Genomic DNA, 14,577 nt, shown 5'->3' on the forward strand with positions numbered 1-14,577 from the left:
GGACTGGGGCAGAGCCCTCTCCAGCCCCCTCCCCCACCTCCCAGACAGCTCGCACCTGTCTGCAGCTCAGAGGACTCAGGTGCACACAGTACAGCAGCACTGGGCACAGGGGTTGAGGGGGTGGGCCAAGGTGGCCCCATCAAAGGCACCCAGGCTATACCAGACTCCTCGCTCAGGCCTCCAGGGCCTTTCTGAGCCCCGCCCCAACCTGGAAGTGCCAAGCCCAGGGCCCAGGCTGCCTCAGCCCCAGCCTGGGTCAAAGGGCACCTCCTCCATGAAGCCACCAATGACTCCTGAGCCTGGTGAGGACTCCCCTTCTTTCAAGCTGTCCTCTCTTTCTGAGGGCTCCTGTCCTTGTGTGCTGCCACACACTAGACTGCGCGACTGTACCCCACTGCCTGCCCCTGAAGACACACCTTCGGGCTGCTGCTGGAGCACCTGGAGACCCAGAGGTGGGCTGGGTACCAGGAGCCATATGCTGACACAGGTGGGAGCTCAAAATGCATGACTGGTAGGCATGACTGGTATAGGCAAGCGAATCAGTAAATGTGTGTGGAGAAAAAGGAAGGGAGGAGAGGAAGACTCCAGTGTGATATAATGAGTACATAGGTGTCTCAACTCTGGTTCCTGGCCCAGGGCTCCTAAAACCCATGTAATTTCTTGGGTGATAGAGGTGAGAAGGGCATTCCTTATTATTCATAATAAGGCCCTTTCAAGCACACCTGGCAGGGCTTTGGGGGCCTGGCCAGCCCAGGCTGAGTCTTGAAGAACAAGTGGGAGTTTGCCGTGCAAGAGGCACGCACCAGGCAAAGGGCACCATGCAGGCAAAGGCACGGGGCAGGAAGCGGGGCAGTGCTGCTGGGAACCTGCACGAGCGTGAGGACGGCAACCATCTCTCATCTCACGGCCTGCCTCCCACAGGTGAGTCAAGGCCTGGGGCTCTGCCATCAGCCCCGCCTCCTGGAGAATCCGGAAGGGAAATATTGACACAGCCACCCCCGACCCAGACAGGAGATGACACCAGCACTGACGGCACGCGGGTGCCAGCATATGGCTCCCGCTGTCATGTTAGGGAACACCAGACACTGTCGCGTAATGAGATGCTCAGCATGCTGCTGGGGCCACGCCGTGGGCCGCGCCGCCCACTCACCATATCTGCTGTTGAACAGGATCTGCACGCACTCCCGGAGCGTGTTGATGTCCTCTGTGTCCTTTATGAAGGCGTCCCACTTCTCTATCAAAACACAGGAGGCACCAGTGAGAGCCAGAGACACGACCCCACGGCCTGGCTCCCCTGTGGCAAGCCCCCTGTTCCCAGCGGGGGCTGCACCCTAGAGACAGCCACCCTCCCTCCAGGGCCCCAGCGACCAGCCTCAGCCCTTCCACCTGTTCGCACCTCGGACCCAAGCCCAGCCTTCTCTGGAAGCAGCCCCACATACATCCAGGGTGCTCTGACCGTCTCCCCACCTGCGACCTCCTCTCGCCTCTGTCCGCCCCCACGGACAGTGGACACTGTGCAGGCTCAGCCTGCCCATCCTGGGCCCCGTGTGCCCCAGACGGCTGGGAGGCTGAGAGAACGCTCCCTCCAGGTAAGCACAGGCTGAGTCCTGACTTCGAAGACCCAACTAACCCTCATGTCTCATACATCTGGGGTCTCGCCCAGCCTCGGCAAGTCGGCTTTCCTCAAACCCTCAGGCCTGCTGGCACCTTACACAAAACCAAAGCTTCTGCCTCAGTTCACTCAATAACAGGAGTGATCACTTGTCATTATAATTATATAGTGACATCCAAGTATTTTATGTCCATATAACATCCTATTTAATCCCTCATGACAACCTCCAAAGGTAGACACTATTCCTATTTTTCAAATGGGAAAACTGAGGCTCAGAGAGGCTCAGCTTCTTGCCTGAGAACACCCAGCCAGTGCCTGGCCAGTGAGATTCTATCCCAGCTTGTACCCTTGCCCACCATGGCCTCCCATGATGCTGTTCCATCAGGGTACCCACGTCCCCTCCCTGCCAGGGGTGGCCCTTGGTTGTGGCAGTGGATAACTCCTTGTTTCAAGAGGTGGAGTTTCATTCCTCTCTCTTCCTTTGAGTTGGACTGGATCAAGCTTCTGGCTTCTAATGGGTAGAATATGAAATGACAGTGATTTCTGAGGCTAGGTCATTAAAGACACGTGGCTTCCTCCTCACTCCCTCTGGGACCACTGGCCGCAGGAAGCCAGCTGCCACACCGTGAGGGCACTCCAGCAGCCCTGCAGAGGCCCGAGTAGCGAGAATGGGCCTCCTGCCAACAGCCACACCACTCCAAGCCCATGCACTGGGCTTGGAAGAAGGTCCTCCAGCCCTGTAAAACCTCCAGATGGTCACGGCCACAGCCAGCACCTTGATGACAACTCATGACAGATCCTGAGCCAGAACCACCCAGCCGAGCTGCTCCCGAATTCCCGTCCTACAGAAAATGTAAGATATAACTGCTTGTTGGTTCAAGCTAAGCTTGGGGGCAACCTGTCACACAGCAAGAGGTAACTGGTACACTCTGGTTTTACTCACAGGTCCCTCGTGCAGGGCTGTTCCTCTATTATCTCACAAAGAGCCGATAGACACATTTCCATTTTACTGAGCACCGCCCCCGGCCCTGGAACCCCCACTCTGGTCTGGGCACTGTCCTACCTGACTTGTCATGGACAATGGAGAAAAGAATACGCTTAGAGGCATGGACGTTCTGAATGAGAGGCCCACCAGGCCCGGTGGGCTTCTGTCCTGGACAAGGAAGAGGAAAGGTACAGGTTCAAGGTGGGCCCCAAGAGGGATCCCCAGACCCAGCCTCAGTGCACAGGCACTGGCTCTGGCGTAACCATCTCACCCAAAACAAACGCCCCAGAACTGAGTCCTGTGAGCTTGAATTCTGGCAAGTTCCCTAACCAGAGGCCTGTGACATTGCCTAACAGTCTGCTACCCACATGGCAGGTCAGGGAGGGCAGGATGTCTGAGGTCGCCTTTTACGGGGCGGGGGACACATTTGTTTCAGACATGTGAGTCCCGTCCCCCTGCTCGGCCCACGCAGTTGTGTGTGGTGGTGGGAGGTGGACGTCCTTTCTCTCCTACGCCTAATAACAGCAGTAAATATAACTTAGAAGTCATACTGTGCGCCGAGCTTTGGGTGTGTTTTAATACAGCAGTTCTCTAACCTGAGCACTCGGTGGGCCTCCCAATGCGCAGACAGCTGGACCCACTCCCAAAGCTCCAGATGTAGCTGGACTTCGGTGGGGCCTGATCATGCGCATTTCTAACGCGCTGTGTCATTTAATCATGATAATGCCATGAGGTAGGTACTTCTGGCACCCCCATTTTCCAGATGAGGAAACTGAGGCTCACAGAGATAGAGAGTTGCCCCAGGACACGTAGCCGCTAAGGAGAGAAGCCAGGAGATGAACACAGGTCTTTCTCACACCCAGCTGTTCATTCTCTGATGCTTCCAGTGTCCCTAAGCCAGTGGTGCTTACAGTAGGTGCTAATTAAATGCATGTGACTGGTTAGCATGTTTTCCATAGACTCCTCTGCTAGTCCTCCTGGGGGTCTCTTCATTCCAGGCTAAGGACACTGTTCACAGGTGGGTGAGTGAAGGCCTGGAATCTGGTTGGGTATAAGCCGGAATCCCATCTATCTTGCACCAGCCCCTTGCTCCGACACTCCAACTTTGGTTTAGGAGGGCCTGGGTACCCTCACTTGCCCTGCCTGAGTGACCTCTGCCCCGCCTTCACACTTGGGGGTCTCAGCAGCAGCTTACCACAGCAGTCAGGGAAGTCTTGGGCAGCGGGAGTCTTGGACTCGGGCCCAGGCCGGACGAGGCCCAGGTCGCTGGGGGCAAGCGGGCAGGCAGGCGCCTCCTGCTTGAGCTCCCTCATGGCGTGGTTGGGGAGTGCGGTGCTGTACAGGAAGCTGGCCATGGAGGAAGAGGTGGCAGTGGGGGGCAGGTCCTGGGGTGGCCCCTTGGGGACCTGGCCGTGCAGGCCACAGTCCCGAGACCCCTTGGCTATCAGGGAGACACCGTTCAGCTCCACCAGAGCCTTTGAATCCCGCCCGCCATCCTCGAGTGGCCTGGGTAAGGAAAGAAGGACACACAACAGCTCCGTACGCCTGTCCCGCTGGCTGCACCTCTCCTTCTGCAGCCCCTCAGCCCTCCGTCCGCAGGACAAGATAGCCCTTGAGGTACACAGGACAGGGGCCATTCTCCGATGCACAGGTCGGGGTTCAGGCCTGCGGGGCACATGCTGTGGCCAGGCTGGGCCACACGGCTGGGCTACCAGAGGACCCGCGCCCTGCCCTCGGCCTCTGTGCCTCAGTTCTCCAGCCGTGTCATTTCAGATGCAGTTAATCGCCTGCCATTTCCCATCATACATCTCTCCTTCCCAGTGTGTGTGCTGACGGTGGGGGCCAAGCTCTGACCGCCCTCAGGCTGGCTTCCCCCCGCCACACATGTGCACGGGGGGGGTCCTGACACCTGTGGTACTGTTCGTGCTATTTTTCCCCAACCAAGTCTCTTCCAGCTTCGCTGTCACACAGAGGTCCCCTGGGAGGGCTTCCAGGACTGAGCACCTGGCTCAGATCACACTCCAGTGACAGGGCTTTTGCCTCACCTCCACCATCGGACTGGGAGCTTTTACAACCAGGGGCCCCTGGGGGAATCTGAAGTCCCCCTCCCCTCTGGTTGGGTAAGTGACCACAGGTGGCTGAGCAGCATGAAAACAGGTCACCCTCCTGGCCCAGCCCTTTGTTCAGCCACCTGACCCTGGCCCACACCCTGGCTCAAGAGGCTGCCTCACTCACCTCTTGAGCTTGAAGCGGATGCGGTGGCTGTGCTCCAGGATGGCCATGAGGGCCTTGGGGTCATACTCAGCTGGCCTCCGGAAGGCCAGGCCCTCGGGCAGCCCCTGCACAGCAAGCAGCCCTGGCTCCCTGAGTAGCCTCTCATAGGGCAGCGGCACCACACTGGCCCTTCCCAGGGCCTCACCTGTGGGGGGATGGGTTGAGGAGAGGGCCTCGTATGAGAGGGCAGCCAGGAGGGGGTGGGCATAGCCCAGAGCTGGGGCCATGTGAGTGACTCCCCTTGGTGCTGGGCTCCCAGGATACAGAACCTCATCAGCTCCTTAAATGCAAACTTCACACAGAATAACCCCCATAGGCTGGTGGACAGGGGCTGTGGATTAGGCCATTGTTGGAGGACCAGGGCTTCCCATCAAAGGGGTCCCTGCTTCCTTTGTCTTTCTCTTCTCCACTCCTGGTGTCTGAGTGGAGGGGAAAGCAGGCCTAGGGCTGTGGGCAGGAGAAGAGAGAGATAAGAGAAAGAAGAGAGGGCAGGAGAGAGACTGGAAGCAAAAAGCCACAGGGAGGAAGGCAGAGGAGAATGAGAGAGAGGGAGAAAGGATAAGGAAAACAAGAAGTCGGGAGAAAACAGAGAGGGGATTCAGAAAAAGAGAGAGGAGAGACAGGAGAACACAGTTAAGAATAAAGGAAGGGGCCCTGGCTGGCGTAGCTCAGTGGATTGAGCGCGGGCCTGCGAACCAGATGATCGCGGTTCGATTCCCAGTCAGGGCACATGCCTGGGTTGCAGGCTGGTTCCTTGCAGGCTAACTCCCAGCAGGGGACGCACGAAAGGCAACCATACATTGATGTTTCTCTCCCTCTCTCCTTCCCCTCTAAAGATAAATAAATAAATAAAATCTTTATTTAAAAAAAAAGAATAAAGGAAGGGGTGAGTAGTGGGGAGACTGGCTGGGGGACTGAGCGGGTGGGAGGCCTGAGGGGCCTGGGTTCAGAAACGTCTGCTGTTGCTCCCATGCTACAGCCCCTACCCAGAGCCGGAAAGAGACCACTCACCTCATCGGCCCCTGATTCTGCCCAAGGTGGGAAAGGGGCCAGGGCAGAGTGGGCAGCAGCGTAGGGGGCTCTGGGCACAAGCCCTGCAGCTGGCAAAAATGAGTGTGGGGGCACAGCCAGCCACGAGCAACAAGTCCTCTTGTCCCAGGGAGGCCGGGTACCCACTCAGGACCTCTGGGCCTCCAACCCCCTAGGCCTCCTTCTCCTGACATCTACATAACACCAAGAGTTTCCTCACAGAACTTGGCTCCCTAGCATCAAAGACTGAATTGAGAAAGGAATAAAGCAAGTCAGAGATAACTGAGGTGGGACTCTTAGGGACCTGCCCAGGGCCACCCAGGGAGTGAAGGCTACGACTGGGCCCCGAGACTCTGCAGCCTGACACTTCCCAAGAATGGCCAGGCCTGTCCCTCCCCATCCCCACAGGAAGGACTTGGATGACCATTAGCGTTCACTCAGTCATTCAACAAATGACCTCTGAACGCCCGCTGCCGCTGGGGCCTGACCTGCAGGCTGAGAGCAACTGGGCTAGGGAGGGGACAGGGCCCTGACCAGTGTGGGGGACTTCCTGGAGCGGAGCCTTAGAGAGTAACACAGTGTCCACCAGGAGAAGGCAGTCTCAAAAGGCACAGCGGCACAAAGGCAAGGAAGCGTGAAAGGAAGCCAGAGGTGCTGGAGAACAGGAAGTGGTTCTGCGAGGTGGGTCAGCACAGTCAGACAGGTAGGCAGGGAGGGGCTGCAGTGGGTGCTTACGCCACAATGAGGGTGATGAAGTGTCCCCGAAGGCAGTGGCAGGGAGAACAGGGTCAGATAAATGTTTGGGGAAGATGGCCTTGGTCACGGGTGGGTGAAGGCAGCAGGAAGGTGAGGCGGCCTGGGGCCATTTCCAGGTGAGGGGTGGCCGAGACCGGGGCAGGGGCAGAGGGGACGGTGGTTCAGGAAATGGGGCTGGGTAAAAGATCCACGCCTAGGGGTGCGGGATAAGGGAGAGCTGGGGGCAACGCCCCCTGCTGTGAAGTGTTGCCCATGGTCTGTGGTGGGGCAGAGGAAGCTCCTTGTCTGGGCAGGGACTGGGGCTCCCACCCACCTGGGGGCCCCAAATGGAATGAGGAAGGATCTTACTATAAAGAACATCAAACACCTCCTCTACCATCTTCCGCAGAAGGTACACATCTGAGCCATGCTCCAGAGTAGACCGTGGGATGTTCCGGCCGCCCACCTCACCTCGAGGCACCTTCTTGTGGTGCTCTGCCTCAGGCTCCTTCCATGGGGGTCCTCCTGTGGGGCACAGAGCACACGGCAGGGCAGCGGTAAGCACCCACCTCACCACAGGCCCAAGGGCACTGCAACGTCCCTGCCCTGTGCTAAGCCCAGTGGCGGGGCATCCAACACAATATGAAAATGAAGGAAGGAAGAAATGAAGAATTAATGAGTAAGCAAACCCTGGCTAGGGCCTGGGCTGATCATGGGGCCTGGGTCTCATCCTTGGTTGCCTCTAACTTGCTGTGTGACCTTAAGCAAGTCTCCTTCCTCTCTGGGCCTTAGTCTGTGAGCTCTCGTGGGCAATCAGCTGGCCTGCCTCGGAACTGGGGCTCAACGAATGTCTGTTCCACCGGCCCCTCTGTGCTCCCACACTAATGCTCTGTCTTAAACAACCGAGGCCCTAGTTTCTGCTCTGCTAAGGGAGATGACAAGGACCCCACCAGGAGGCTGAGAGGCTGCGAAGAGACAGGTTCCTGCTAGGCTGGGCTAGGGTGGAGGCTGAGTGTCAATGAATCCTTGGGTGGGGAAGGTGCTAGAAACAGTGGAGGAAAGCAGATGAGAGGAGGGCCTAGAGCTCCCCTCCCAGCTCGGAGCCTGCTCTCCCTTGGGGATCTGTGAAGCTTGAAATAAACCAGCTGAGTTCCCAGTGCTATAAATAGTGGTTCTGCCCGGCTCTGGGAAGCCAGGTGCACCTTTCTCAGGCCCCGGTCTGGCTCGCAGCCTGGCAACCTAGGGGCCTCAGACCCTACCATGGCCCACTCTCCCCCGGCCCAGCCACCCAGCCGAGAGTACAGGCTCTGAGGGCTGAGTGGGACGGGGAGGCTGGCTGGGGAAGTGGTTGGTCCCTAGTAATGGTATGTCCAATGCTAGGGGAGAGTTTTCCCTAAAATGGCTGATCCAAGGGTCCAGGCCTGGAATGTAACAAGAATGCTACTACTGGTAAGACAACAGCTGGCATTTACTAGGAGTGAACGAGGTGCCAGGCATTGTTCTATTGCCACATATTAATTCATTTACTCCTCAGATCGACCTGTGAGGGGGGCAGAACTGTTCTCCCCTGTCACAGAGGAGGAGGTTGAGGTCCAGCAGGTGGCAGGTGGTAGGTGGCAGGGCCAGGATGCGTCCCCAGGTGTCCGACTCCAGGGCTGCTCTCAACCCAAGAACTCCGAGTCCCAAATCGCTGGCCAGAATGCCGATCAAGTGCTAGCCTTCGGTGCTGGGGTCAGGCCCTGACCCTGTAGGACCCAATCCACCAGAAAGGTGAGGGCGGCCTCCCCCAGGGTACTTCCAAGCTGGAGCAGAGCACCAGGTACAGATGGAATATTTAGGGTACTGGAGGCTGGCATCCTCTCACGTGTGGGAGCAACACAGCATAGGTTCAAGGGGGGCAGGGGCCCAAATGGGGCCTGGGGAGCAGGGTGCTGGGGAGGCACCTGCCAGACAGAAAAAAGAATAAAAACTTTTGGTGAGGGGAATAACAGAGCAATAGGCAGAGGGGAGAAGGGACACACTAGGTTGGCAAGCTAGCAGTGCAGCGCCACACAGCCGGGGTGACTATGAGGAACACTGGGAGGACAGACACAGAGGCAGGGCCTGGACTGTAAGGGGCACTGAAGGCTCAGGAAGTGCTGAAGGGCTGGGGGCTTCCGCTGGACCCCTCTGCCTCAGGGCTTCTGGCTCAAAGCCCTGCATGCTGGTCTCTGCCAAGAGCGACCAGGACCCTCTGGCAGGGCTCACACTGCACCTCCCCAATTTTGAAGGGGTGGAGCAGAAGACACAAGGGCTTCAGAACCAGAGGCCTGGCCTGGAACTCCACCTCACTCACTTCCCTGGGCAAGTGGCTTATGCTCCCCGAGCCTCAGAGTTTCTCATTTGTAAACCAGTGGTAACTGTGCCTTATGCCTGCTGGGAAAAGGAAACAGAGCACCAGTGCACGGCCCCTGGCCAGCAGCATGAACGCCTCACATTTACTGAGCACTTCCTGCGTGCGGCTGGGTGGGTCCTCAGTCACTCCATCCCTACGAGCCACCAGGTGGTTCCAAGATTGTGTTGCTACAATGACAACAGTGCCTACCTCTTAAGGTTGATGCCAGGATAAATATGTGGGCACTGTGAAGGGTGTTGCACACAGAAGGCACTCAACAAGTATTAGCTGAACCAGTGGGCTCCGCCCCTGTGTCAGAGACACACAGGAACTAGGCAGCCACACTGGGCCTGTGTCTCCTGTCAACCAGCAGACGGGGTGGGCTGGGTCTGGCGAGCCCCGGGGTGCGGTCAGCCACACGCCATCCACTGTGAGGCTGCTGCACAAATCCAGGTAAAACTGAGGCCACCCCTGAAAACACCGCCGATCCAGGGTGGCCCCCAACACAGGATCACCCTGATGTTGCTCTGGGGACGCTGTCCCCCGCCCCTCCGGAGCCCTGGGGTACTCACGGCAGAACCTGAGGAAGTCTGACTGCAGCTCCTTCCGTGCATTCAGGAACAGTCTCCCCTTCTCGGTGCCCACCACGAAGGCGCTCTCGTCATGCACTGCGACACAGGCCACTTCTGCGTTCAGCTTGGAGAGCGCTGAGCACTACAGAAGGAGCCGGGGACGTGAACTGGGGGCAGGTCCACCAGCCCAGCATGCCTCCGTGNGCGTCCCCAGGTGTCCGACTCCAGGGCTGCTCTCAACCCAAGAACTCCGAGTCCCAAATCGCCGGCCAGAATGCCGATCAAGTGCTAGCCTTCGGTGCTGGGGTCAGGCCCTGACCCTGTAGGACCCAATCCACCAGAAAGGTGAGGGCGGCCTCCCCCGGGGTACTTCCAAGCTGGAGCACAGCACCAGGTACAGATGGAATATTTAGGGTACTGGAGGCTGGCATCCTCTCACGCGTGGGAGCATCCACAGCATAGGTTCAAGGGGGGCAGGGGCCCAAATGGGGCCTGGGGAGCAGGGTGCTGGGGAGGCACCTGCCAGACAGAAAAAAGAATAAAAACTTTTTGGTGAGGGGAATAACAGGGGAATAGGCAGAGGGGAGAAGGGGCACACTAGGTTGGCAAGCTAGCAGTGCAGCGCCACACAGCCGGGGTGACTATGAGGAACGCTGGGAGGACAGACACAGAGGCAGGGCCTGGACTGTAAGGGGCACTGAAGGCTCAGGAAGTGCTGAAGAGCTGGGGGCTTCTGCTGGACCCCTCTGCCTCAGGGCTTCTGGCTCAAAGCCCTGCATGCTGGTCTCTGCCAAGAGCGACCAGGACCCTCTGGCAGGGCTCACACTGCACCTCCCCAATTTTGAAGGGGTGGAGCAGAAAACGCAAGGGCTTCAGAACCAGAGGCCTGGCCTGGAACTCCGCCTCACTCACTTCCCTGGGCAAGTGGCTTATGCTCCCCGAGCCTCAGAGTTTCTCATTTGTAAACCAGTGGTAACTGTGCCTTATGCCTGCTGGGAAAAGTAAACAGAGCACCAGTGCACGGCCCCTGGCCAGCAGCATGAACGGCTCACATTTACTGAGCACTTCCTGCGTGCAGCTGGGTGGGTCCTCAGTCACTCCATCCCTCGAGCCACCAGGTGGTTCCAAGATTGTGTTGCTACAATGACAACAGTGCCTACCTCTTAAGGTTGATGCCAGGATAAATATGTGGGCACTGTGAAGGGTGTTGCACACAGAAGGCACTCAACAAGTATTAGCTGAACCAGTGGGCTCCGCCCCTGTGTCACAGACACACAGGAACTAGGCAGCCACACTGGGCCTGTGTCTCCTGTCAACCAGCAGACGGGGTGGGCTGGGTCTGGCGAGCCCCGGGGTGCGGTCAGCCACACGCCATCCACTGTGAGGCTGCTGCACAAATCCAGGTAAAACTGAGGCCACCCCTGAAAACACCGCCGATCCAGGGTGGCCCCCAACACAGGATCACCCTGATGTTGCTCTGGGGACGCTGTCCCCCGCCCCTCCGGAGCCCTGGGGTACTCACGGCAGAACCTGAGGAAGTCTGACTGCAGCTCCTTCCGTGCATTCAGGAACAGTCTCCCCTTCTCGGTGCCCACCACGAAGGCGCTCTCGTCATGCACTGCGACACAGGCCACTTCTGCGTTCAGCTTGGAGAGCGCTGAGCACTACAGAAGGAGCCGGGGACGTGAACTGGGGGCAGGTCCACCAGCCCAGCATGCTTCCATGCCAGTTTTGGGGTGGGATGTGAGTCCCTGCCAGCAGCTGCAGGGAGGGGCCGCTCCTTCAACACTGTCCTCTTAGACTCTGCAGTGGGGGGTCCATAAATGACCACCCACCCTGGAGCTGGTCCAAGGTCAGGGGAGAAGATAAGTCAATGGAGGCTGGAGGAGGACAAAGACACAAGACCTCTGCCCTGGTCTCCTTCCAGGACCTCCTTGCTCTGGGGTGGGCTTCCCACGTTAGGCCTGGACCCAGCCCCAGGGACAATCCTGAACTGGGCTCTCGAGTCCTAGGTGAGGAGAAGGTGGGATGGGCCCCAGGAAAACAAAGGCTCAGACAGATCCAGGCTTCGATCCCAGCTCAGCCATTTCTGGAAAGACTGGAGCAGCCGGGCCCCTCACTGGTCCCCAGTTTACAAATCTGTACAATGGAGACAAGCAGCCCGGTTCAAAGGGTTTCAACGGGCTTGACTACGGCAATTCAAGGGGGCCTGGCTGGCAGAAAAGAATTGAGAACTGGGGCATCCCACGCAGGTATCCAGGCAGAGAGGTGTATTTGCACCCCTGCAGTTGAGGTTCGCAGGCCCACTGCACGGGAAGCCCTAACATAGGGGGCCCTCAGCCAAGACCACCACCACCTCAGACCTCTGACCGACCTCATCAGGAAAACCCTGCCTGTAAAACGTTCGGCATGCAGTTGGTGCCCAATAAATGCTGTTTTTTATATGAGTTCTGCTTTGCTGACAGTCAGGAAGCCTGGCTTCTAATCAGAAGCTCTGCTGCGATCTACACACGCCCTCTCTGGGCCATAGCCACGCCTCCTGTGCCAGCTCCAACCCCCAGTATCTCTGGAGAGGAAGCTGGGATACCGCAGGGCCAGCAGATCTGTCCCCATGGACCTCCTATTGAAGGGGCTTTCGTTTCCTGTTCTCTAAGATTAAAACAAAAATCTGCCGCTCCCTTCCCCCGCTGGAACACGCCAGAACATTAACAAACGAGACACATAGATTTCATTGTTCCCAACAAAGGAGTGGCCGTCGGAGCTGGAGAAGGGCCTTGTTGTGGGGTCACTTCTTAGCTGGGGAGCTGAGGCCCTGGCTGGGCATCGACTCACCTTGAGGCACCCAGAATGGGGGCCCTGAGGAAATGCCGGGGGGAGGGTCTGAGACCAGGGGTGGGGTTGGGGGGCGAGGATGAACACACAGCTCTTGGGCTTCACAGCCCTGCAGACTCCCTGAGGACCCCGGCCCTGAGGCCTGGAAGATGCCCAAGCTCAGTCACTTCCAAGCAAGTGCCATGTCACCCATGAAGGTCCCTCAGGAAACCCACTAAGGGCCCCAGAGCTGGGACAGCCTGTCTTACTCAGGTCACCAGGCTGGCTACGGGGTCATCGGCTCCTCCAAGCTGCAAGGAGCCTCTGGAAACCCCTCCAGACCAGTGCTTTCCAAAAGAGCGTTCTGGCGTGATGGGAAAGTTCTGTTTCTGCACTCTCCAACACTGTGACCACGAGCACTTGAAATGAGGCTAGTGCAACCAAGCAACTGACTTATTTGCTGTATTTAATTTTCACCAGTTACAATTTAAATGTCAACCGCCACTGCGGCCGGGGAGCCATCACTGCCTGTGTCCTCCTACCACCACCAAGCTGGCACTCTGCAGGGCACAGGGCTGGGTTCCCGCCCAGGGCAGGGGCACACCCAGCTGCCTTTCCCAGGGGCGCCTGCCACCTTTGGCCCAAACACCACCTGAGCTGCCCTCCAACCGCCCACAGAGGGAACTGTCTGGAAGGAGGTCCTTTGTCCCAGCAGAACTGAAGACTTTGCACCCAAGTCCACTTAAGAAACTGGCCACACTGTGAGATTGGGCAAGGTACTCCCCACTCTGAATTTCAACTTCACCATCCTAAAATGCAGACTTTCAAAACACATCTGCCTACCCTCCATCACAGAACTTTCCCCCAGGAAAAGACTAAAGGAAAACGACATTATTATTTCCTCAGTTGGGGTGAACTGCTACAAGCTTAGGTATGTAGGCAATAGTGTCCGAGAAGTGCTGTGTGGAGCCCCGTTTCTCCCTCCCAGGACCCGGATGCAGTCGCAGCTCTGGCTGAACAGTGGGATTTACAGCTTTCTATCGCACCACCGCCCACACCTGTCTCCAGGTGATTCGGGGGAGACCTGTGACTGTGGCCACAATGGGCCTTGAAAGACAGGAGGTCATGAAATGAGGACGAGGGGATGAGGGCCGGAGCCAGGGCTTGTCCCCAGGCCTGGGCTTTACACACTCGATCTCACTCCAGACTCCCACCCCCGACACGGGTTGAGGCCGCTGATGCGGGTGGGGACACAGAGGCTCGGGTGCATGGAGGCTGCTCTAAGTGCCAGAGGAGGGACTCAAGCACCAGTGTCGGGTGATAAATCTGGGTGCCCCTCTCCTCTGGGGTGGGCAGGGGCACTCACCATGGAATCTAAGGCAGACACTAGGCTGGTGATGATCTCGTCCTTGCGGGCGAAGGCAGAGTTCCAGCGGTCAGGCCCGCAGCCATTGGTGGGGACGTCGCAGCGCTTCCCCAGTAAGGCCATGGTCACTTGGAGAGAAAGAGAGGAAGCAGACAGAGGTGGGCATGGGCCACAGGGCATGGCCCACGGGCTGGGTGATCACCCCACCCCACCTGGCCTGGCCCCTGAGCCCAGAGCTGTCTCTACTTCCCAGGTGGGGCCAAATCAAGGCCTGGCCTTCTCTTCCCCTGAGGTCTCATAGGCAGGATGGAGCTAGAGCCTCGGCAGGCCTGCACACACAGCGGCTCACACGTGGCCTTTACGGGTGCGGGCCTAGATGGCAGGATGACTGGGGATGTGCCCCACAGTATGTCCCCCACGTCTGTAGCCCCAGAGCTGAGCCCAGGACCCTGACCAGTGAGTTCACAACCCCACCCATCACCTCTTTCCACGCATGCCACCCTAGCCACAGCTCTTTCTTCCTCACACACCCTCTGTGGCTCCCTACTGCCCCCATTAGTTCTTGACTCAGCTTGGTATTCAAGGTTCCCGGTCTAGACCCCCAAGTTCCCGGTGTTCTAAGTGTCACCAGCCCCCAAACATACCAACATTCTTGTGGCTCCCCAGCTGTCAAGGGCTCCATTCTCCCTGCCCCAAGTGCCTTTCCTGGCCCCTGTGTCACCCACTGACTGCCCACTCTGCTTTTCACTGCTGCCTCTGTCAGGAAGGGACCCCCCACTTCCTGTTCGGCTGGGTCAGGTGCCCTTGCTGGCCTCCTAC

General features: G+C 58.2%; 1 protein-coding gene across 1 annotated transcript in view; it reads right to left on the reverse strand.

Annotated features, from left to right (window-relative positions):
• GTF2IRD1 (GTF2I repeat domain containing 1) overlaps window positions 1-14,577 on the reverse strand; it is a 106,943-nt gene that overhangs the window by 63,032 nt on the left and 29,334 nt on the right. The window contains exons 2-8 of the mRNA XM_037051104.1: window positions 13,759-13,887; window positions 11,104-11,245; window positions 7,005-7,160; window positions 4,833-5,016; window positions 3,793-4,103; window positions 2,676-2,765; window positions 1,151-1,234 (exon numbers count right to left, since the gene is read on the reverse strand). Coding sequence (XP_036906999.1) covers window positions 1,151-1,234; window positions 2,676-2,765; window positions 3,793-4,103; window positions 4,833-5,016; window positions 7,005-7,160; window positions 11,104-11,245; window positions 13,759-13,881 — 1,090 coding nt within the window. The 5' untranslated portion in view covers window positions 13,882-13,887. The remainder of the gene's footprint in view (window positions 1-1,150; window positions 1,235-2,675; window positions 2,766-3,792; window positions 4,104-4,832; window positions 5,017-7,004; window positions 7,161-11,103; window positions 11,246-13,758; window positions 13,888-14,577) is intronic.

The sequence above is a fragment of the Sturnira hondurensis genome, unplaced genomic scaffold (genome assembly GCF_014824575.4).
Source record: "Sturnira hondurensis isolate 20B ecotype Veracruz unplaced genomic scaffold, ASM1482457v3 Scaffold0007164, whole genome shotgun sequence".
NCBI classification, from domain to species: domain Eukaryota; kingdom Metazoa; phylum Chordata; class Mammalia; order Chiroptera; family Phyllostomidae; genus Sturnira; species Sturnira hondurensis.